The sequence below is a fragment of the Moschus berezovskii genome, chromosome 5, assembly GCF_049115385.1.
Source record: "Moschus berezovskii isolate FMDL1 chromosome 5, NW_MosBer_1.0, whole genome shotgun sequence".
Lineage (NCBI taxonomy): Eukaryota > Metazoa > Chordata > Mammalia > Artiodactyla > Moschidae > Moschus > Moschus berezovskii.
The window spans coordinates 23,210,722-23,235,337 of NC_142464.1; the positions used below are offsets into that span (position 1 = coordinate 23,210,722).

Here is a 24,616-nt window from a genome sequence, read left to right on the forward strand (position 1 = left end):
TTAAAAAGCAATTGGTTTTAAATTAGACATTGCTTTTCTTTGTAGAAACATACAAGTTATATGATACCTTAGATTTGCCTTAATAACTCTGGTCAATCTACCAATGACATATCCATGAATTTTTATTAGACTTGTGAGATCATTACCAATTTAGTAAGAATTATCTAATTCTTATCAGTGAATACAAATTAATTCAAGATTTAAATCTGTGACCATAGTTTCTATAAAGTTAGATATTGCTTACACATGTTACTTTGATATTGTTTTATTTTCCCAAATAAAGATTACACCTAATTTTCTAGATCATTAGAAAAGACAGAAACAAGCAGGACACTTGTAGTTTTGTAGAATATGACAGTATCTCTGAGGGTGTCCCCCTAACACAGAGATTGGCAAACATTTTCTATGAAGGACCAGGGAGTAAATGTTTTTAGGCTTTACAACCCATATACATTCTCTATCAAATTTTTAAATTTTATTTTAAACAGTCAGCCTGTACAGAAACAATTCCTGAGCTGAATTTGGCCCTATGCCATGGTTTGCTCACCCCTGAAAGAAATTAATCTGACCAGGCAAATGTGGACAATATTCAATATTCAGAGAGTCTAATCACAAGAATTAGTTTCAAGATATCTGATGTTTTCTGGGCTTCCATAATTTACCCAAGAAATGACTAAAATCAAAAAGATCATAAGAAATCAAGGGCATTATTTATACAACTTGTGGAATAAACTCCTCAGAAGATTGTATTAAATAAGTAAATTAAGAGAAGGGTTATTTTAATATCAGAGTTGTATATTGAAATCATATAATGTCACACTAAGTTAACACGTGGTAGCTAAGAAAAGACTTTAGATGATCCACTGTATCCATCAGAGATCACATTAGCATTTAAAAACCCAGTGGTATTTCCCCAGTTAGTCATTATAAATAATTTGATATATATTATGATATACTACATAGACATCCCTACACATACAATACCTGAATTTCTTTCTATAGGCTTTACAAAATCTTCTATACTAGGTCCATTGGGTTGGCTATCCTGCTGCTATTACTGGATTCCTAAAACCAACCAGGATCTGATTAGCTTTAAGATCCATCTATCTATTTAGGTACCCCCCCCTCCTCCTAATAGATGACTCTGAAGTAGGTGCTATGAAATAGATGCAAGTAACAAGAAAAGAACCTTCCTATCCTTAAGTAGTTTTTAGTACAGAAAAGTTGGACAGGAAGCCCTATAATCATAACTAAAATAGCTATAATCATCATAGCTATAATCATCTCTGCTGAAGAGTGGGCCATCTGGTCATAGTGAGTAGGCCTCCTTGGATGAAAATGCTTAATGACGTACATTAATTTCAGTATTAGTATTGCAAAATTCTTATGTTTGCCTTCAGAATCCACATATATCTATTTCCTCACTGTAAAACAAGAATAAAAATCACATCCTGGATCACCTCATAGAGATGTCATGAGAACAAAATAAGAATACAAGTGGAAGTATTTCTAAGCATTAATTGAACATGAGTGTGTAATGAGGGATCTCCCAGTCTGTAGATTGAACCATTGAAAACTGGTGACCAGAACTTCTGCCTACAATTAAGGAAGGATAGGGATGTATAATGAATGGAGATTGGAGAAACGTATTTGTACCTTTTTCACTATAACCCTAGGTCCTGGTTCAAAATGTGTACTGTTCTGTTTATGCATTAAATCCATTAAGTTGTTTTCAGGACTGATGACATAGAATTAGCTACCAGGTTAAAGTGTGGAATCAGAAGAAATAATGTCAACACTTATGCTTATGGTTTTCATACTTCAATGGCCTAAGTAATAGAATTTAATCTCTTCCATTACAAGGGGAAATTATAGTGATTAATGTAGAAGGTTGCTATAAGAGATGACTCTACCTAAAAATGAAAATCAGAATCATCTTAGCATAGGATTCATTTATTGACAAAATTGATCTGTAATTATGTTTTCCCTGCTATGTAACCATCAGTGGTCAGTATGATTCTTAAGTGCAAATCATGTCATTTGTAGGGACTCAAAGGCTCAAAGGGAGACATGGGGGACCCAGGTATGCCAGGTGAAAAAGGAGGAATTGGACTTCCTGGACTACCGGTATGTTTATACTTTTAAAGATGTGTTCATATTGAGATAAATTAAATAATCAGAAAATAGTTGTATTATTAGCTGCAGTCTCTTAGCAGCAGCAGCAGCATCCAATGATATATATAATGTTTTTATTTTTAAATATTTGAAGTATTTTTGGTTAATAACTACAACTAAGGCACTGGAAGAAGTTTTAAAGCATCTAACCAAATGAATTACAAAATAAACCTTTATGTTTTCTTGAATTATTTTCCCTAGAAGATAATAAAATAGAGTTGGTCATTAACATAAGGCGTAACTGATCATTTTTAAATAAATCATAATTTTAAAACCAAAAAATACAGAATAATTAAAAACAAATTACAATAGAAAGTGTCCTCTTTATGTGTGTAGTATTATGGGGTGATGTTTTTATGGTTTTTCCCATAATTTTTGCTGAGAATTTGGAGAGGTAAATGTAGAGAAATATAGGAAAAAAATATAGAAAACCTCACTGCCCTAGATCATTTTTTAAAACAAGGAAATGTGTAAATGTCAGTGAAAACTAAAAGACTGAAATTTAAAGTCAGCACCACCATTAAAATATAATAGTTATAATAGGACATATTTAGCAATGTATAATTTAACCCATCAAGCATAACTTAGTTTTTATTTGCCTTATAGTTTATTTCACAAATCATCCACAATCCTAGGGATTTGAGGAAGCTTGCTGTTTAGCTTGAAACTAAAATGCAAGAAGATAAATCCTTGTCTTATATATTATGTGCATGATCTTACAAAAATTTCAAGAGGATGATGGATTTGGGGAGAAAATTCAGCTGTTCCTTATACTTTGCAAGTAACTTGACTGGCTCCACTCTTAATGGTTATTTGTAGGGTGCCAATGGAATGAAAGGAGAAAAAGGAGACTCGGGATTGCCAGGTCCACAGGGCCCTTCCGTAAGTCCGTGGTGGCTCAACGTTCATGGTTCCCAAAAAACCCTGAAATGGGCCAGTTATTCACCAACTTCAACCCATGCCAGATGGCTTATCAACGGTAGAAAGACCATGATCCTCTTGGTCTGTCAAACTATACAAGAAATATCTGTCAGCCTTCTACAGGGAGAGACAAAAGTGTCTCAGAGGTCTGAGTTAGAAGCAATTTTTCAGAGGACTGTCTAATCCTGAGGAGAAAATCAGTGGTTTTCCCATGATGCTTGTGGGTCGAGCTCTGTGCATGTAGAACCTACGTTTTTTCTTGTTTTTTTCTCCAGAGCATAGTGAAATATTTGAGAGTTTGATCGTGGTTGTAGCATTTCTTTATAATCAGTTGCTTCCTTTTCTTTTAATGTGCTTTTGATTTATTCTGGGTTTTGTAGAACAACTGTATTTTTTTGTTTGTTTCTTTTTTCTTTTTCACAAAGGAATTTCCAAATGTAGAGAATCAAGCACATTACTTCCTCCAATATCATTCCTCTGCAACCATTAATGGCCTTAGCAGAACCCTAGCTTGAGACTCAAGCCTAACTGCCTTATCTAAATGAAGTGACCAAATCCATGTTTATTTTTCTGACATGCAGGTCATAGGCCCACCAGGCCCGCCAGGTCCCCACGGCCCACCAGGCCCCATGGTAAGTTTCCCTTCTCTCCAAAATGGAATCATTTGTTTAAGAGCATACCTCCAGAGAAAGCATGAAGTCATCCCTCAAAACAGCCAGCTTGTATCTGGTACTTCCCAGGCAGAAAATAGGAGGTGCTTTTCTGACTTTACAGTGTTGTCTTTCACTCTCCCAAACATATCTGTTGGAAAGCAATAGGGTGGTTTTGTGATAAGAAAGTTGAAGAAACAGGTTCTGCAAGTTTTACTGTACCCTGTCTGGTAACTAACATCATAAAGAATCTGCAATGTGGTAGACCCCCATTTGATCCCTGGATCAGGAAGATCCCCTGGAGAAGGGAATGGCAACTCACTCCAGTATTCTTGCCTGGAGAATTACATGGACAGAGGATCCTGGCAGCTATAGTCTATAGGGTTGCAAAGAGCTGGACACGACAGACCAACTAACACTTCACTTTCACATAGTATGAACACTGAAAAATCATTTTAACCAACCACTGTTCTAGGCCATTAATACCATAACAAGATTAATAATTGTAGCTATTAATGAATGTTTTTAACAAACTTTGGTGGAAGAGAGGGGACTGAGCCCTGAGTGACTTTCGAGATTTTAGTTCCCTAACCAAGGACTGAACCTGGGTCCTCAGTAGTGAGAGCTCAGAGTCCCGACCACTGGACCACCAGGGAATTCCATGTTTCTAACCAACTTTGGAGAAGGCAATGGCAAGCCACTCCAGTACTCTTGCCTAGAAAATCCCATGGATGGAGGAGCCTGGTAGGCTGCAGTCCGTGGGGTCGCTAAGGGTCGGACACGACTGAGCGACTTCACTTTCACTTTTCACTTTCACACATTGGAGAAGGAAATGGCAACCCACTCCAGTGTTCTTGCCTGGAGAATCCCAGGGATGGGGGAGCCTGGTGGGCTTCCGTCTAAGGGGTCACACAGAGTCGGACAAGACTAAAGTGACTTAGCAGCAGCAGCAGCAACCAACTTTGAGTGCATTGGTGGCTCAGAGGTTAAAGCATCTGCCTCCAATGCGGGAGACCTGGGTTCGATCCCTGGGTCGGGAAGATCCCCTGGAGAAGGAAATGGTAACCCACTCCAATATTCTTGCCTGGAGAATCCCATGGATGGAGAAGCCTGGTAGGCTACAGTCCACGGGGTCGCAAAGAGTCGGACACGACTGAGCGACTGAACGGAACGGAACCAACTTTGAGGGTTGTGACCCTTTAATGAAACATTCAATAAGAACATTTTAAAACAATATGAAAACGGAAGCTCACTTCTACACATGATAATATATTGTTGGATCTTTTTCTTTTCCCTTTTTACGTACTTTGGCAAATACAGTGTTCACTGCAGATAACTTTCAGTGACCAGTGGAGAAATGACTATGTCCTCATAGAATTCATGTTCGGTGAAGAAGGTAGCCGTTAAACCAGCCATTAAACCATAATTCTCCAAATGTCTACCTAATGACCGTTGTATTAAGGCTGGAACTAGAAGGCAGAGTGTTCCAGATGCTTTTGACTGGGACAGGTTGGGAACAAGTCAGGCAGCCTCTTGGGTCACGTTCATCTTGAAGGCGTCTCCATAAGCCACACGTCTTCAATCCCAGAGACTGAACAACGTGTCAGTCAGTCCTCCCTCCAGTTGTGCTTCAACAAAGAACATCAGTGGAATGAATGGTCTGAACCACAGAGGAGAGCACGAGATCCCAATCATCTACCAGGTTTCTACTTCATGCCACAAAACAGTTATAATTAACCATACTTCTGTAAAACTAAACAGTTCCTTAAGAATCAAGAAAATGGCATACTTTTGGCTTTTCTGTACTCCTACCACTTTGTTAGAAAATTAAATTTAAAATGCTAAATCCGTTCATATTACAAAATTAATTAAAGGAATTTAAAACCACTTCTAAAATGAAATAATACTTGATAAGATGACCACTTCCTGAAAATGTTTATCCACAACTTATTCAAAGGGAAAATGTTACTCCAAAGTAGACATGTATAACAAATCTATCTATTGCGTGATTAAAAAAAAAAAAAACTTTTTCTTCTTGTACGATTTTGCTGACAAGTATTTAAATACTCCTGTCTCTAAATAGTTTATTTAAATGATATTTAAAGAAATCCACAGTAACCTTTATTTAGTTAATTTAACTTAGCTAGTTAGTCTCTATATTTAGATTTTCCACAAAATACATTTGAAAAGCCCTGACTTATGGATGTGTTATGTTATAATTTCCTTCCGTTGGTAAAGAGTTATTACATTTGAGCCTTGAATAATTCACCTTTGTAAAAATAAATGCATTCTAAATAATAACGCTTAGCACTCCTCCCCTAGAATCCTTTTCTTAGCCTTAAATTGAAGAAACGATCCAACAGGGTTCCAGACTTGACTGTCAGTCTCCTCACTTTGTTCCTCTTCTAGATTTTTCACCATCTTGGGGTTAGAGGAGTTAATAATTGAAAAGATCCCCTCTACCGGTACTTAGAGTTCCAAACATACTTTTAGCAAATTTCTGTCTTTTAAGGCTGGCCTCTATTTCCTATACATTCATAATGTATCTCATATAGTCCACCTAGTTTTTTTTTTAATAGAAATTTGAGAAATAGAAGTAGTATGGGTTCACAAACACTTTTTTCTGTGTGTTTATTTTTTCCCCTCCCTTGTAACCCTGGCAGATTCCCCTCTCCCTGTCAGAGATACTCAACAGAAAGAACTGCTATTGATGAATTTCCTATTACAGAGCCATCCAAGAGCGGGAAGGAACTTTCACTGAGTGTTAACACCCACTGGCCTGCCTCTAGCTGTAGATCAAACAAGATTCTCGTTTTACATCTCTTTTGTTACTTCATGTAATAGTCACTTCTGCTGAGAAACAGTGATTCAATTCTTAATTAAAAGCTGTGTTTTCCGTTTTCAGGGACCCCATGGACTTCCTGGACCAAAGGTAATCCAACAACTCCCTTGTTTGTTTGATTTCTATTTCATTGTTAGTCATGGAGAAGCATGACAGACGCATGCCTGTCCTGTCTTATTTGTCAAGTAATGTTGATAATCTTTAAGCCTTTAAGTATCCAGATGTTTAAATTTCACAAGGAATGACTTACCACAAATTTAAGTGATATCACCTGGAGATTAATTAGTCCTCATTTTGCCTTTTTTCTTGTCACTATGTCAGTTTCTTAAGTTACTAATCACAATATACTCAAAATCAACATTCCAAAAGAAAAAAAAATAGTGAATCTGATGAGGTTCTGAGACTAGTCCAGATGCTCTTTCTTGGAATGGTGTCTCTAGTTATATATTCAGATGTTATTGGCTGATACTTCTTGTTTGTCATATAGCAGTACTGCATCTAAATGCTTTGATTGTCCAGCATCTTAATTTTGTATTTCCCTGTAGGTCACTAGTGTAGAATGAGGTAGGGCATATCAAGTGTGCTATACTGAGAAGATTACATCACATACGTGTATTCTACATTTGAGCTAACATGAGAACAATGGAGGATAGCCCTTCCTTGTCAGAATTATTGCGGTTCAAATTGTGAAGATGGATGAAGATGTGTCTTTGCTTTCGTGTAGACCAAGAGGACACCTTGGAGGATTAATATGAGACAGACTTCTTCCAGGGAGCATCTGTGATAAGGACCCATGTTCTAATCTCAGCTTTGTCGCTGGTAGGCCATGTGTCACCTTGGGCAGATTACTTCCCCTCTCTAATCCTTCCTTTACTGGAGGAGTTAACTTGCCTCAGAGCATTGTGATGATTGGATGAGGTATGATTAGAGAACACTTAGCAGTAGGTCTGGTGCAGCTGTTGATAAACACCCACTAAATGTCAGCTATTGTAGCAATCTTCTGTTTTGATGCTTTGTTCTAAACAGAAAAATTTAGCTAGTCCTCAAGACCGCTTGGCTCCGACGGTAAAAAATCTGCCTGTGATGCAGGAGACCTGGGTTCAATCCCTGGGTTGGGAAGATCCCCTGGAGAAGAGAATGGCAACCCACTCCAGTATTCTTGCCTGGAGAATCCTGTGGACAGAGGAGCCTGGCAGGCTATAGTCCATAGGGCCACAAAGAGTTGGATATGACTGAAGCGATTTAGCATGCATGCATGCATGTGAGGCTGCTTGAGAGAAGAGTCACGACTCTTGACAACTCCTCAGTAGTGAGTTGGTGCATTTAGTGGAGATGGGTTGGGGAAACACATAAATGCCACGTTGGCACTAAGAGTCGAAAAGCACATAGGCAGCCCACTGTCTCTTCTGAGGACTCCCTCTGGCCCACCCAGCTTTAGGGGTGGTACAGGGATTGGTCTGACTCCAGAAACCTGAATTTCCTTTTTGAGGTAAAGCAGGTGACTCAGGCAAGAAAGGGAAAAGTTCATGCCTATTTATTCTTCTTAGAATACTTTACCTTCTGGTAAGGCCAATGAGTGACAGTGTCTCAGTGGCATGAATGATAGTTTAAGATAAGGGCACTGTTGTAGGGGTCAAAAGAGAGAGCTTATCTACCAGCTTTGTGGTCTTAGTACTTATCTAACTTCCTTGGACCTCTCTTCCCACACTGGACTAAATACTATTTCCTTCTCTTGGCCTCTCTTTGGATTTTAAGGTACTGCTAAGGACCAGATTAATTGTAATGACTCAGGCCAAAGCCACCAAGATCATTTTTAATTCTATGAGTGATTCAATTACTCCATCACCATTAAATATCCTTTTGATATCTACAATGCAGTGATTTACTTTGCTTACACTTAACTTCAATTGTTACTTAAATCATAGATTTCAGAGAGTTGAAAAGTTGAAAGCCCCACATAGATTACCTGTGCTAGCCCCTTGATTTTATAAATATTAAACTATAGGCTCAGGAGATTTAGGTTGTTTTCCCTAAATTACACTGCTAAGTAAATGAAAGATCTGGGACTAGAATTTAGGTTCACAGTTGAAATTTGAAATTTTTGCCCCAAAATTGGGAAAGGAGTATGACAAGGCTATATATTACTTAACTTATTTGCAGAGTATATTATGCAAAATGCCAGGCTGGATGAATCACAAACTGGAATCAAGATTGCCAGGAGAAATATCAAGAACTTCAGATATGCCGATGATACAATTCTAATGGCAGAAAGTGAAGAGGAACTAAAGAGCCTCTTGATGAGGTTCAGAGGAGAGTGAAAAAGCTGACTTGAAACTCAACATTCAGAAAACTAAAATCATGGCATCCGTTCTCATCACTTCTTGTCAAATAGAAGTGGAAAAAGTGGAAGCAGTGACAGATTTTATTTTCTTGGCTCCAAGATCATTGCAGACAGTGACTACAGCCATGACATTCAAAGACTTTTGCTCCTTGGAAGGAAAGCTGTGACAAACCTAGACAGTGTATTAAAAAGGAGAGACATCACTTTGCTGACAAAGGTCCAAATAGTCAAAGCTATGGTTTTTCTAGTAGTCATTATACGGATGTGAGGGTTGGACCATAAAGAAGGCTGAACACCAAAGAATTGATGCTTTCAAATTGTGGTACTGGAGAAGACTCTTGAGAGTCCCTTGGACTGCAAGGAGATCAAACCAGTCAATCTAAAAGGAAATCAGCCCCGAATATTCATTGAAAGGACTGATGCTGAAGCTGAAGCTCCAATAGTTTGGCCACCTGATGCAAAGAGTTGACTCACTGGAAAAGTTGACTCACTTTCCCTGATGCTGGGAAAGATTGAGGGCAAGAGGAGAAGGGGTTGACAGAGGATGAGATGGTTGGATGGCATCACCGACTCAACAGACATGAATCTGAGCAAACTCTGGGGGATAGTGAAGGATAGGGAAGCCTGGCATGCTGCAGTCCGTGGGGTTGCATAGAGTCAAACATGACTGAGTGACTGAACAGTAAGCTACCTTCTCAATTAATGCTCACTGCTATCAATGCGTGATTCCTCACCAAAGAAATTCATGGCTTACCAAGGCTGCCCTGTCTATTCATCGTCTCAAGATCACTTGCTAAATCAAAGTCCATACACATACAAAGCCGTGAATCTCAAGTTTAAATCAGTTAGCTGACGTTGATTGCTGATCTCACATTGACTCTAGCTCTGTGACAGTCACAGGATCATACTTCACTGACCATAGCACGTTTGGATTTCCTGTAGTGGCAGTATTGCAGACTTCCTATCTCAGAACTGCCTAAATCCACTAGGTCATGCCAATGTGTGTATTATCTTGTGACCCCTTTGAAAGTTCAAATATAGAGCATGGTTCCATGGATGAGTCTGGCTCACTGTTCCCTAGAATTTCCTGATGAGGAGAATCACCTGGGGGACATTAACAATATTGTTCCTGTGCCACTGTGGCCTATGTGGGGCCCTGGACTCTTTACCAAGCACTGCACTGACTTTCATCTTCAGGCAAATAGGGGAGAAATACTGCCCAGGTTAATAATCCTTCCTGCCATGCAGGCATAATCTCTCCCCTCTCCCACCTCACCACTCAAGACTGTATAAGGCATTTGAAAATGAAACCATCTTTCTTCCTCAAGTCTTTCAAGATCTTATGATGAAATTAGTATCTATGCTTGAAAGGTGAAAAGTGGACAGGTTACAATTCTATTTCTATTTCTAACATGCTGCTGCTGATAGAAAATAGTGTATTGCATTTTTAGATTTTTAAAAACAGAGTTGAGAATTTATCACTTTTCATGACTTTTATAATGTCACATTAAGTTAACTTCAAACCTCCTTTATTCTAACATTGGGAAGATGCATGGTTAGTAAAACCAATAAAAGTTCTGTGATGTTCACATTCTCTTCCAGGGTTGGCTATTTGTTGTCTATCCTATCAATTAATCCACATAGGGACCTGACTTGGCAATGTCCATGAATGAGGAGTCACCAAATGGCATTACCTCAAACATTGGCCACTACATTTATCACATTCCCCTGGACAAAATGCTTAAAGGCTTAAAATATTCGTTTATAACACTGTCCTGCATATTCCAGTTTTCTATTCCAGCAGAGTGGCTCTTTCCTGCTGAACATCCTTGCACATCCTCCACTTTGACTGTTTTGATTTGCTTGGTCAGAACAATGTAGCATAACACTAATTTCCTTGAACTAAAACTGAAAATATTGGAGCTCAGCCATATATTTTTTGGTCATAAGGAGCACATTTTCTAAGGAGTTTTGCTTCCTAGATAATTATTTAATTCCAGCTTGACTGTTTTTTCCATTTTTAAAATTAGTTTTGAACTGGTGCAAGACAAATCTAGCCTGACTCTGCTGTTACCTAAAACTGGAATCTGCAACCGTGTCAGAGACTGGCTCTCTTCTCTCGCAGTTGAAACACCCATGATAGCAACCAAAATTGGCATTTGCTTTTGCATTTAGGGTGAACCAGGGTTAAATGGTGTTAAAGGATTGAAGGGTGAACCAGGTCAAAAGGGTGACAGAGGACCCCTTGGTCTTCCAGTAAGTAAAGAAAACTTTCCATTTCAGTGCGAATCTCAGACTATTCTCTCTACCCTAAGTAACAACTCTGGATTACTCGGTGACTATCCTACAGTTGAGATTTCTGTAACTAGAAAACATCTTGTGTTCAAGCAGAGCTCAGCAAGTTTTATTTTCTCTGATGTCTGCTCATGTGTCAGAGGAAGACCCCATAACAAACAACACCATGAGTGTTCAATTACATACGTGCCAGCCTTCCTCTTTTACAGCTGACGATTCTTCCCCCATCACCCTCCCCTTAAAAAAAAAAATGTTATATGGATTGTTTCATAATTTCTCCCAAATGCTTTTATAGCTTAGTGTAGTGTAAGATCCTCCCTCAATTTTTATTTTTTCTTCTTCGATACTAGAAAGCATAGCCCCTTGTCGGTGGCAGGTATGCAATTGGCCATTGTTGAAGGTGTGAGTTCAGTGCTGTGGCTCCTTACATTGATCAGTCATATCGTGGTCTAAATGTTGTGTGTTGTTTGTGTTGGAAATGCCCTCTTATGAGGCTCTTGTGACATTTATGAATAGTATGCAAGAAGTATTTTGCAGTTATTTAGAGACTTTTATTTTGAATGGAAAGATTGCATCTTTCATGCACTTCATGCTAGTCTTCTTTCTGCAGTGACTAAAAAGATACTGTTAAATGATCATTAATTATGAGGGGTTTTTGTTTTGGGCCACACTGTGTGGCATACAGGGTCTTAGTTCCCTGACCAGGGATTGAACCTTGCCCTTTGTAGTAGACACGCAGAGTCCTAATCACTGAACTGCCAGGGAATTCCTAAATGTGAGCTTTAGTTTCAAGCTTTTATTTTAGTTTCAAGCTTTTTAATATTCTTTCTATTCAGTGAATACAGATAGAAGTCAGTAGAGAACATTATAGTTTACATTATTAAAATATGACATAAAAATGGTAATAGAAAATATTACATATACATATTTTATACATAAAAAATTGGTGACTACTTATTTTACTTTTTCCACAGGTACTGTATTATAAGTACTAAAGTATTACTCTTGATAGCCAATGCCTTACATAATTTCAGGCATATAGTAGAGGCTTTATATGCATTCATTTATTGAATGAATGATCTAAGTCTTACATTAGAATATAGGTTAAATCACACCAATTAAATCATGCCACAAGTGTGAAATCCAAAACCTCTATAATGACTGTGAGTCAGGAATTCACATTCCAGGTAAATATTAATATAATATTATTTGTGCAAAAATTTTATCATCACCCATTTATTTATAAATACTATAATAGTGGTGGCTCTGAAGAAAGCAAAATAAAAATTTAGATTTCTGTTTTACTTAAACCCTCAATCTGATTTCTTAACCCTCAATCTGATTTCTTTGAAGTTTGCCCTAATTTCAAATCTAGGATGATCGACCATTTTTGTGCAACATTTAGCCAAAAGCTCTACATCTTCTAGCTCTAAACAAAAAATAACATATATACTTTTTAAAATTTTAATCATGTCTACCTAAATTAAATCTTGCAGTTATAATCTGATTCACAATAGGATTGTACAGAAGGAATTGTAAAATAAAAAAACTAAAAGTACCCCCCAAATGTATGATGTAGCATCATTGGCAGAGTTTGCAGCTGGAATAGATTGTTTTTCTTCCATTTTGTATTATTAACTACATCTGAAGCATAAAATGGGGAAATAGTTCTGCAACCTTGCCAAGAGAATTTATAGAACTAGTGCATTGTCTTTCTTAAATACTCCTTGATCAAATCAACATTTTCAAGGACTATAAATAAACATTTAAGTTTTGAGATACAAAAGCCATATTAAAAAAGTAATTGTGCTTACTCTTGAAACAAGCACTGAAAATGTCATCTTTTGGTCATACGTTATACATAGCCTAGAGATGAAGGAAAGAAAAGCGTGCGTTGCCTGAACACGGCATTCGATTTTTAAAGCATTTCCCACTCAGACTCTGGTGCTTGATTATTTGTAGTGAGCTGAGGAACAATGTTTGGGGCAGTTATTTTTCTGTCTGGACTCATGAAATTTTTCCGCCTTTTTCCCATTCGTAGAAGTCCCTCTAGTGGTGACTAACGTGAACACAGTAAGAACAACGCAGAAACAATTAATGTTTGTGTAAAATCCAGAGTCACCCTGACATGTTAAAATTCTGCATTTGTTTTTCATAAATGCTACTTTAACAAGTAAAACTAGAGCTCTTTTCTTCTCCTCTGAAATTCTAACTTGATTATTATAATGAGCCCTCACCTAGGAGACTGGCCATTATCTTTTTTCCAGAACCTAAGGAAATATATTGTGAATAGCACGGTCTTTAGAAAATTTAATTTCATATGGAAATTAGCAACCCAGACTGTTACTGGTAACTATTTCAAAGCCCACTCTATAAATCTCATTCACTTGATTTCCAAATAAGAATTTGCTGAATGGAAATGTCATTAAAATGCCATCATCTGTGGGGTGTTTATTGTCACGTGTTTTGTTTTTTTTTTAACTAACAATTTGTAGCAATGTGATTTTCATCTCAGAACCCTGTGACTGCGTATTATGTTGTTTGAAGTGTTACATTTGTTCATCAGCGCCTCATACTAATCTCTGTTCTTGTCATTTGTGTCACACCACCAACCCTGCTACACACAGGGAGCATCTGGCTTAGACGGAAAGCCAGGATCCCGGGTGAGTCAGCACCTCAACTTGCTCCAACATGTTTTGTGGCTATGGATTTTATGCCTTAGGACAGACTCCCATCAAACGATGAGGGGTACATGGGACTGGAGCGGAAGGAGACAGTGGACAAAGAGAGGGACAACAAAAGGCAGAAGCAGAGAGAGCCTGGGTTGCAGGCCTGTTTGATACACAGCCTGCACTCCAGAACATCTTCTGAAGCCTGGGTTCAGGTCCAGATAACTTGCAACACGGGAAGAATGACCAGTCTGATTGACTTCATTGTCTTAGAATCCCAGGCAGATTTTTTCATAACCAATGGACACACCCTGCAATTCCATGTGAGAGGCCCTCTGAAGGAATCAAAATCAAGTGAAATCATTTTAACTTGCTTTCCTTTTTTATGTTCATGTCTATATTAGAAATGTAACTTCTTCCTCGGAACTAACTTTCAGATCTCTGTTCATCGAAATGATTCATCCGTCTTCTGTCGTTTTGTCTCTTTTCTATGGTTCTTCAGAGCTCCCTCTCTTAAAGTTCAGCTTCATGTCTTCAATATTTAGAAGTTTTCTGAAGGTGAGCTTGGAGTTCAGGCAGCAAGAAAGAGATCAAACTTGATGATAATCCAGCAACACTAGAATGAGTTTAAAACCCTGAATTATTTCATGTCACAAGGCTCTAATATTATAAACAAAAAGAGTAAAAGAGAAATACGAATACTGTTTAAAAAATTGTGCTGGAATAATTCCTATGTTTGTAAATGCCATAACAAATTCATTACAAATCTAAGCATAGTCTTCCTGAAAATGAACAAATATATCTGAGGTCCTTGCTAATATTTTTAAATAATTTTATTTATCTTATTTTTATTTTTGGCTGTGCTGGGTCTTTGCTGCTGCTCAGGCTTTTCTCTAGTTGCAGAGAGTAGGGGCTGCTCTCCAGTTGCAGAGCTCTGTCTTCTGATTGCAGTGGCTTGTCTTGCTGCTGAGCACGGGCTCCAGGGTGCGTGGGCTTCAGTAGTTGTGGCCCATGGGCTCAGTAGTTATGGTTCCTGGCCTCTGGAGCGCAGGCTCAATAGTTGTGGAACAAGGGCTTAGTTGCTCTGTGGCATGTGGGATCTTCCCAACCCAGGGACTGAACCCATGTCACCTGCGTTGGCAGGCTAAATCTTTACCACTGAGCCACGAGGGAAGCCCCTTGCTACATTTTTAAGCATCAAAAGGAATTCCAAACTCCTCAATTTATTTACTTATTTTTTATTTTATTTTATATTTTTGCCACACCCCACGGCTGCAGGATCATTGAGGTTTCCTGACTAGGCCTTGAACCAATGCCCTCTGCAATGGAAGAGCAAAGTCCTAACCACTGGACCACTGGGGAATTCCCAAGCTCTTCAATTCTTAAAAACCTGTTTCAGAACATTAGTATTTTCACTGGACCTCAGTGTTCCTTTGTTCATTCAAATATTGCCTAGTCTGCCACAAAAGTCCTAATCCTGAATCAGAAGGCCAGAGGGCAATTATGCCATTACATCACCTGGCTGCCTGGTTTGTGCCTTGCAAACCCACAGACCTGAGCCACTGCACCTGAACCCATGAGAGGAATTCCTTCCTTCTAAGCCCCTTGCTCCTTCCAACAGAGCTGAAGAAAGTTTGAACAGTTAAAACATTGTTCTCATTTATGTAATTTTTTTTTACTTATATAACTGTTTGAGCCTCTTAAGCAACTGAAAACAAGACTTCAGAGCATTTGTGGCCAAGAGGAATGGGGGGGTAACTGTGGGGCCAGAGAATGGATGTGAAGAAGAGGTGATGTGAAGCAAGAACAATTACATTTTTCTTCATATGGTTTTAGGGGCAAAGTGAAGATGTTCCATTTAGCCAGGGAGGAAATAGATAATTAAAGTTGATGCACAGTTTTGTGTGTGTGCCTTTCATTGAAATATGCAGTTATATAAATCATTCCTTTTGCATGAGTTTCTTGAAAACTACTGGCCTGAAAGAAACAAGAATAAAGCAGTTTGAAAGGAGATGTGTTGTCTTACTTTCTAAGGTATTATTCACCCAGGAAAAGTCCAGGATAAATTATAACTGCATTTCTTATAACCCTTGGGATATGTCTCATATCTTCTTATTTTTATCTTTTTTTAGGGTACAGATGGCCCTATGGGACCCCATGGCCCTGCCGGTCCCAAAGGAGAAAGAGTAAGTCACTCTTGAGGTTATAGAGCTGTGACCTAAAGAAAACAAAGTGTGGCTTTTCCTTTTTAGCGGATCTGACATGTTCATTTCCCAGAAGAAATAAAAGACCATCTAATAATAAACGGAAATAGATACCATCTTAAGTTCTACTCAGAGTCCTCACACAGGGAGGATGACAGAGTATTAGACTATGACTGCTTTAATAAAAAGAAAAAAGCAAAAGCAATGCATATATTTTCATAGCTAAAATAAATAGCTCAGACCATTGCTTCTTAACCCTTAAGGAAGATATTTTCATTTGGCCTTTATCCAGAAAGTTGAAGACAATAGGGCTAAAATTTCTGGGACTATATAATCTGCTTGACAATCTTTTATATAAAGCTCCTGTATTCATTCAGAATAAGTTATAACCTTTTTTTAAGGGAAATTACAAAACCTAAGTGTTCTCTGCACAGTTACACATGCTTCTTTTATTTTAAGCAAAAAAATAGCCTTTCTTTAATCATAAGGAAATAATTTTAGTGCTTTATAAAACAAAAACCTTTTACAACCTCTCTGTATCTTTGGGGGTGAGGGGGAAGACACTCAGAGTGGAAGATAAGATGGATATAAAGAAAGTATCCTAATAGTGGGGTCTTCAAAATGTTAGGATGATTTACTGTGTATGATTGTGGTCCTTTAAAACTAGATGAGAGTTTCATCAGTCTGGGATAATTTGCTTTAAAACAGAGAGCCATATAGAGATTTCCTTGGCATACATTCCAATCCCATAATATCATGTCCTGTAAAGTGAATTCACTTAGTAAATATTTATCACATTCAGTTCAGTTCAGTCGCTCAGTCGTGTCCGACTCTCTGCGACCCCATGAGCCACAGCACGCCAGGCCTCCCTGTCCATCACCAACTCCCGGAGTTCACTCAAACTCATGTCCACAGAGTCGGTGATGCCATCCAGCCATCTCATTCTCCGTCGTCCCCTTCTCCTCCCGCCCCCAACCTTTCCCAGCATCAGAGTCTTTTCCAGTGAGTCAACTCGTCGCATGAGGTGGCCAAAGTATTGCAGTTTCAGCTTTAGCATCAGTCCTTCCAATGAACACCCAGGATTGATCTCCTTTAGAATGGACTGGTTGGATCTCCTTGCAGTACAAGGGACTCTCAAGAGTCTTCTCCAGCACCACAGTTCAAAAGCATCAATTCTTCGACAATCAGCTTTCTTCATAGTCCAACTCTCACATCCATACATGACCACGGGAAAAACCATAGCCTTGACTAGACGGACCTTTGTTGGCAAAGTAATGTCTCTGCTTTTTAATATACTATCAAGGTTGATCATAACTTTCCTTCCAAGAAGTAAGCGTCTTTTAATTTCATGGCTGCAATCAGCGTCTGCAGTGATTTTGGAGCCCAAAAAAATAAAGTCTGACACTGTTTCCACTGTTTTTCCATCTATTTCCCATGAAGTGATGGGACCAGATGCCATGATCTTTGTTTTCTGAATGTTGAGCTTCAAGCCAACCTTTTCACTCTCCTCTTTCACTTTCATCAAGAGGCTCTTGAGTTCCTCTTCACTTTCTGCCATAAGGGTGGTGTCATCTGCATATCTGAGGTTATTGATATTTCTCCCAGCAATCTTGATTCCGGCTTGTACTTCTTCCAGCCCAGGGTTCTTCATGATGTACTCTGCATATAAGTTAAATAAGCAAGGTGACAATATACAGCCTTGACGTACTCCTTTTCCTATTTGGAACCAGTCTACAAAACACAGTGTACTCTAGTGTGAAGTGGAAATGCTCTCCTCCCATTTGTTGCATAGTACCATTATAATTGATTCATGATCCTATAACCTTTTATTAATACACTGTATATATTTACTCAGTACAGTAAAGGAATCAGCTATATTCCATGATTTAAAAGAGTTTATAATCTAATTGTAGAGGAAAAAATATCTTCAAGGAATAACTTAATAATGATGCCAAAATGAATACAAATAGAGCAGACTGTGGATTCAGTGATGAGGAAAGCTGGCGTTACTCAAGAATGCTTCTAGAAAGAAGTGACTCCTAAAGGAAGAAATCATATGAACCTGATTATCACTGTCTTATTCCTAAGATCAAACCAATGACTTATGAAGATCATCTTACTTAGAAATATTTAAAAGCCAAGAGTCTCACACTGCTGATGCATTCAAGCATTGTATCAAGAGATCCAGCACGTGGACTAAAAATGGAGCACCAAATCTCAAGTAGTCTATTGGCAGAAGGCCCTGGGACTCAAGAGGGTTTACTGTTTGGTAAATCAGCTGTTACTTCCGAGAGCTCTTCAGTGTCACAAGAGTATCAGGTCTCAGCGCTGGGGCGGAATGCACCAGGGGAGCAAATGAAATGACGAAGAATTTGTGCAGGCATAGTTTAAGTCAAATGGTGTGCAGTGCAAAGAGTTATGCTTATATTTACTCGGAGTGTTAACTATCTCAGCTGGATCAGATAGAGTTCTCTCCAAGTGTCCCCTAAGTGCTAAGTGGAGTGTGATTCTCAAAGTTAATTGGTTGAGGTGCCATCTGGCCTCTCTTGAAAAAGTTTCAAATTTTAAAGAGGCAGGAATCAAGAAAGGGGGCCATTCTAGATTAATCCCTCAGTGTAGACAGGCAAATTAAAAATCCTGAATGAAAGGAGACCAGCCTAAAAGAAACGAGGCGTTTGATGGACAGTATTGTTTGAGATTGTCAAATACATGACTAGCAGTGTTAGTGTACAGTTCCCCCAGAGCACCTGATGGTCCTGCCTTCAGCTGATCTCTTCATCTTGGCCTTGTAACTACTTAGAAACTCTGTAGAGTGTGTTAAATTTGAGAGGTTCAGCATTCTTTTGGAAAGAATTAATCCAGGAAAAGAAGTGGTGCATTCAAAGCCGTATGTTGATATTTCATTCCTGAAAGTTTTCAAACGAGGACCATTAGGATGCTTTTGGTTCTATGTGACAGAATCCCAACTCAAGATGGCTTTAAACAGTAAAGAAATTGATAGTTTTATGTAGCAAAATATTCAAAGGAGGAAGTCTAGTCTTTGCTTCTGTGCCCTTTCCATGAGCTGGCTTTGCCTTTTGGCAAGCTGGTTACAGTGGTTCCAGACTTCCCTTCTGGAGAGGTATCAGCAGAGAACCAACATAGGGACCCTCTTCTCCTTTACCTTCCTTCGCATCAGGGAAGCCTCTCCCCACGCTTCCCAGTGACCTCCCCTGACACCTCATTGACCAGAATTGGGCCATATGTCCATTTCTGAAGCAGTCACTGGTGAGGGGGATGCAATTGTCATTATTAGCTTAAAGTAGTTATTTGGGATGGGCAGTTCTATAAACGGAGTTTTCCATAGACAAATGTTTCGTGACAGCTTAATTCAAATCAGTCACGGTGTTATTAATTTTAAAAACAATAAAGCTGATGTATTTAATCAGAGGAGGAAGGAGGGACTAGGTATATCTTAATAATCTATGGAGATATTTCAAACTAGATCTACTCTAATCCACCGAGTTTTTTCAAATTATTCAGGCTCCAAGTTATGTGAATTCTCCTTCTAAGTCCCCACCTCCCCCCGCCACACACACACACCCACATCATCATCGCCAGCACCACTATCTTGTAAAAAAATCATAAATAACACTACCAGATGGCAGCATTTATTTTGAATAAGTACTCTCTGGGTTGCCAAGCCCTTTTCATTAAAAACAAGACCTTTAACTGTACAATAACAATGATAGTTACTATTTATAGACATATTATTTGCAAAATATATCCTATATTTTATAATAACATTTAATCTTTAGAAAAATTATTGCAGAAATATGTATTCTTCTGATTTTACAGCCAATGTAACAGACACAGAAAGGTTAAGAAAGTTACTCAAGGCCACATGACTAGTAAGTGCCAGAACTGGCATTCAAATTTAAATCTGTTTCATTTCAAAGCCTGGCTACTTTACTGAATGCAACTCCTGTTCTTTCAGTAATGAACATGTAGTAATAATCAGTAGGAGATCCAACCAGTCCATTCTAAGGGAGATCGATCCTGGGTGTTCATTGGAAGGACTGATGCTAAAGCTGAAACTGCAATACTTTGGCCACCTCATGAGACAAGTTGACTCACTGGAAAAGACTCTGATGCTGGGAAAGGTTGGGGGTGGGAGGAGAAGGGGACGACAGAGAAAGAGATGGCTGGATGGCATCACCGACTCTGTGGACATGAGTTTGAGTGAACTCTGGGAGTTGGTGATGGACAGGGAGGCCTGGCGTGCTGTGGTTCATGGGGTCGCGGAGAGTCGGACACGACTGAGCGACTGAACTGAACTGAATAATCAGTAAAAGTTCAGCAAGATTTTATTGTATTTATCCCCATTAATCCTCCTGATACTATATGTGCCTCGAAGTGAGTGTTAATTAGCACCAACAACTCCTAAATTTAAAGAAGATTGTTAACAGTGACTTGAAATTTGCCCCCATGGGAATCTCGAGAGTAGAGAAACACAGAATAATCCTTGGGTCTGTATGCACAGTTATCAGCTGAACTTGTCATTTTACCCTTGAAAAAGACAGCACCTTTAAACTTCCTCAAGGGTGGTGATAAAAGAAGGTAACATTTTCTGTTTGGCCCTTATATAAACATCACTGTTCCTCCTGAAGTTTTCATACTAGACATTGACAGTCAAACTTTGGAGCTGGCAGCAGAAGAAAATACTACTTGAAATGCAGAGCATTTATTTCTTTATTATTACAATTATATTCCTGGGACCACCTCCAATTGTACTTATTTTTTATAAGTGTTCAGATTATTGTCTAAACCAAGGCAAACTATTCTCCTTCAATAGGTACATGGAGAGAGCAATGAAGGCAGTAAATTCCTACATTATCAAGCATTGAAGAGAAGGCATAAAAGTTTTTAAACCCTCTTTTTCATAAAGGAAGCAAAATGTGCATGACTGTATTGATTTGACTTGATTCATTAATTCTACAAATATTTACTGATGTGCCACACACTATTTAAGCTGTGGGCATGCAGTAGGGAACAAAGCCAGGATCCGGATACCCTGATGTACATATTCTAAGGAGGGACTCAGCAGAGAATGGACAATTTATAACGTGGGTGTGTCTCCCGGTATATGAGCACTCTCAAGTAAAATACAACTCAGTTTAAGTAGGATGGAGGGGAGGAGAGGAAAGGAGGAAAGGCTTGCTGAAGAGGAGACATTTGGTAGGAGGAAAAAAACCATTTTATCCTTACATTTTTGAAAGAGTAGTAACTTAATTAATAATGAATAAACATTTCACGAATGCCAAAGAAGCCCAAGCACGGCACACTAGATTGGCAAGTCCTTCTGCACAGCTGGACAGGGCAGTCTGACCGACAGCCCTTTCAAAGGTGATTCTGTAAAATGCACTAATACTTTCTTTTGTTGTATCACTGGCAGCGACCCTGGAAGAGCCTGCCTTTTTAGAAGTTTGATAGAATGATGCTTCAAATAGAGGCTTCAGACACAAGGCATTGGAGAAAGTGTATGAATGTAGATGTTTGTGTATGATTGGAACTCTCATCTTTTATTTTAGGGTGAAAAAGGAGCTACGGGAGAGCTGGGACCCCGAGGGCCGTATGGTCTGCCCGTGAGTTCTGTGTCTCGCGATGTCCCCCTAGCATGTGTAGACGATCTGTTATTGGCGCAGTTAACTCTCCCCTCATGGGCAGACTAATCCCATCAGAGGAGCAAAGAGCAACCCACTAATCCTCTTCAACACCAGTGTAACGGTGTGTTTCAGAGATAGGTCATGTCTGTGCCATATTCTCACACTCAGGTACGCTCATCCACGTGCTTCACAAGACAGAGGATCAGAGGCTGTCCATGAGATGGACGGGGCTAAGCTGAAAGCAGGATTTGGGGCCATGCCTGGGCCATCTGACTGGACCCAAAATCAGCCCTTCCTTGGGAGGTCATTGTACCAGAAGTGGGTGTGGAAACTTTAAAACAACTCTCTTTAGACTTTTTCCCTTCTCATGGATAGCTTACAAAAACTGTTCAACAAAAGTTATTTCTAAATTGATATTTACAATGATTTTGCTGTTTCTGACCTTTCCTAGTCACTGTGATGACAAGTGATCTGCAGAACAGAGAATGTTGATAGTGTTCTGTCTTCTGAAAATGCCCAATCACCCCCACTTCAAATTGAGGGCCTGGGGTCTGCTTCAAAATATCCTTTTTAGGATAATTGTGAATGATGCAATGGGGTAAGATAGGACTTCAATAGAAGCATATACTTACTGTCATCTCAAGGTTTTTAACCCCTGTGTAGCTTCCACATAACTTGCACAATAAACTGAAATAAAAGCGTCAGCCATGATTATTTGAGTGCTAAAAAAGATGCCGATTTTGAAATAGATTTCAAAATCTAATTGATGGAATCAAGCATCTTCTCAGCAACTTTTGGGTGGATCCATTGTATGACCTTAGTCATTACCCTGAAAATCTGCTCCACAGGGGTGAATGGATAGGGGACCGTTCATCTACAAACAGTGTTTAAATTGTGAGCTTCACACCCTCAATATTTATAGACAAGGTGCACATCTAGACAAATTAAAGCTGTATTTAACAAATAGTTTTCACATTCTTTGCTCATTTATAATGTATTGAGCTGTCAAAGTAGTTTTGATTTGCATATTCTATTAGTGCTTGTGCATTTTTAAATCAACTAAACAGTATTTTTGCTTTTGATTTACTCCTAGATAAATAACTTGTATACCAAGAATCAAGCTTCAGCAAAATATCACACTATTTAACCTGATACATAATAAAACATGTTCATGACCCTTAACTGCAACATTAACAATCACTTCACTTGATTTAGTGAAAGAAATTTGCATTACTAATCAATAGAGGATCTTTTCACTTTTCTGAATTAGTTGCTTTAATACTAGTGTTGCATGTCCAGGCAGCCTTAAATAGAACAATAACCTATTCATGAAACTTAGGAACACTAATGTAGCTACTGTGGTTCTTTGGCAGGGGAAAGATGGAGAGCCTGGTCTTGATGTAAGTAAAGCATACAATCAACATCTTCCCATTATAATAGATGCTGATGGTCTCCATTGTCAGTCACAGCAAGAATAGTTCTAACTTTTTTCTGTGCACATAGTTACGCATACAGCATAGATTGCTGTGCCTGTAGACAGCAATATGAAATCTACCACTAGTGTCTGTGTGAGATAGACATGGAGGCAAAGACCATAATTATTTTGGTATAAAATTAATAACTGACAGTTGATATACTCCAAAATACTTCCCCAAATTAGAGACACTCAACATCTGTGGCTGAACTACTTAGTTTAAAATATGCATAAAATGGAAACATCTTTTACATGCTACCCTTAGGGAAATGGCATGTTTATTTTCAAAACGGTTATCCAGTAGTTTTCTTTTTAGCATTAAAGTCTCTATATATCTTAAAGTAACATAATTCTCTAAAAATAATGCTAAAGTCAGTCCCTCTTAAAGTGTTTGCTGCTCACCCTGTCTTATGTGGACAACAGCAGTAGCAGCAGTGATAGTGGTAATTGTGCATCAGGCGCCTGTTGTACACAGACATCATCCTGGTACTTTACATACATCTTCAAGTTTAATGCTCACATTGGCAGTCCTGTAGTAAATATTAACCTCATTTTCTGGTCACAGGACTAAAATGCTGAGATGAGTGATTTGCCCACAGCCACACAAATCCAAGAGCTTGCCAGGATTCAAACTAGGGTCCTAATATTCTCTCCACTATTCATTTCTTCGGAGAAGCAGCAAGAAACCCTTTGTTTATAGATACTTGAGATGTTGCTGCTGCTGCTGCTGCTAAGTCGCTTCAGTCATGTCTGACTCTGTGCAACCTCATAGATGGCAGCCCACCAGGCTCCGCCATCCCTAGGAAACTGTTATTTCCAAGTACTACTTTACCCATCTAAGTTTTGAGATTTGGGGCCACGCCATGTTTCTTTGTATTTGTGTTCGGAAACATGAAATCTTGTTTCTTTCAATATGGTTTTGCCACAGTTACATCAATAGATCTTTCTGGTTTGCTTTTTATCCTGTAGGGTTTCCCTGGTCCACGAGGCGAGAAGGGTGACCTGGGAGAAAAGGGAGAAAAGGTGACCTCTCCAACCCAGCATGTGCCTGTTTGATTTTTCTGCTTATGTCTGCTGTGCTGTTCACGCTGTGTGATTCTTTCATACATCTCGTCTTCCTCCATCCTGTGCTCCAAAATCACACCGAAGTCTGATCTAATGAACCAGGTCTTCACAGAGGAATAAAGAAGGCTACACTGAAAGAAAGAAGGCCAGAAGAAAATAATTATAATCCCCAGAAAACCAGGCTACAATTTTTGGACTACCTGACACCAATTAGTTGAAAAACTGAAGTTTCCAGGAGGTGTAAAAAATGAGAGGGGCAGGCATTTATTACATTAATAATATTAAATACCACAAATCTGCAACAGTCTTCTGGCAGAGCTCACCTAAGCCTATAA

At 38.8% G+C, this 24,616-nt stretch overlaps 1 protein-coding gene and 1 long non-coding RNA gene across 3 annotated transcripts in view; one reads left to right on the top strand and one right to left on the bottom strand.

Annotated features, from left to right (window-relative positions):
- The window catches only part of LOC129562195 (uncharacterized), a 126,422-nt gene that overhangs the window by 48,809 nt on the left and 52,997 nt on the right, over window positions 1-24,616 (bottom strand). For both annotated transcript variants that reach the window (XR_016037411.1, XR_016037410.1), the window contains exon 4: window positions 3,777-3,897. This is a non-coding gene — a long non-coding RNA (uncharacterized LOC129562195). The remainder of the gene's footprint in view (window positions 1-3,776; window positions 3,898-24,616) is intronic.
- On the top strand, window positions 3,000-24,272 carry LOC148777802 (uncharacterized). The gene is made up of 7 exons (XM_088836182.1): window positions 3,000-3,057; window positions 3,678-3,728; window positions 6,652-6,678; window positions 16,026-16,079; window positions 21,668-21,721; window positions 23,116-23,142; window positions 24,186-24,272. Exons 1-7 carry the CDS (start codon window positions 3,007-3,009, stop codon window positions 24,270-24,272), a joined length of 351 nt encoding a protein of 116 aa, XP_088692308.1. The 5' UTR covers window positions 3,000-3,006.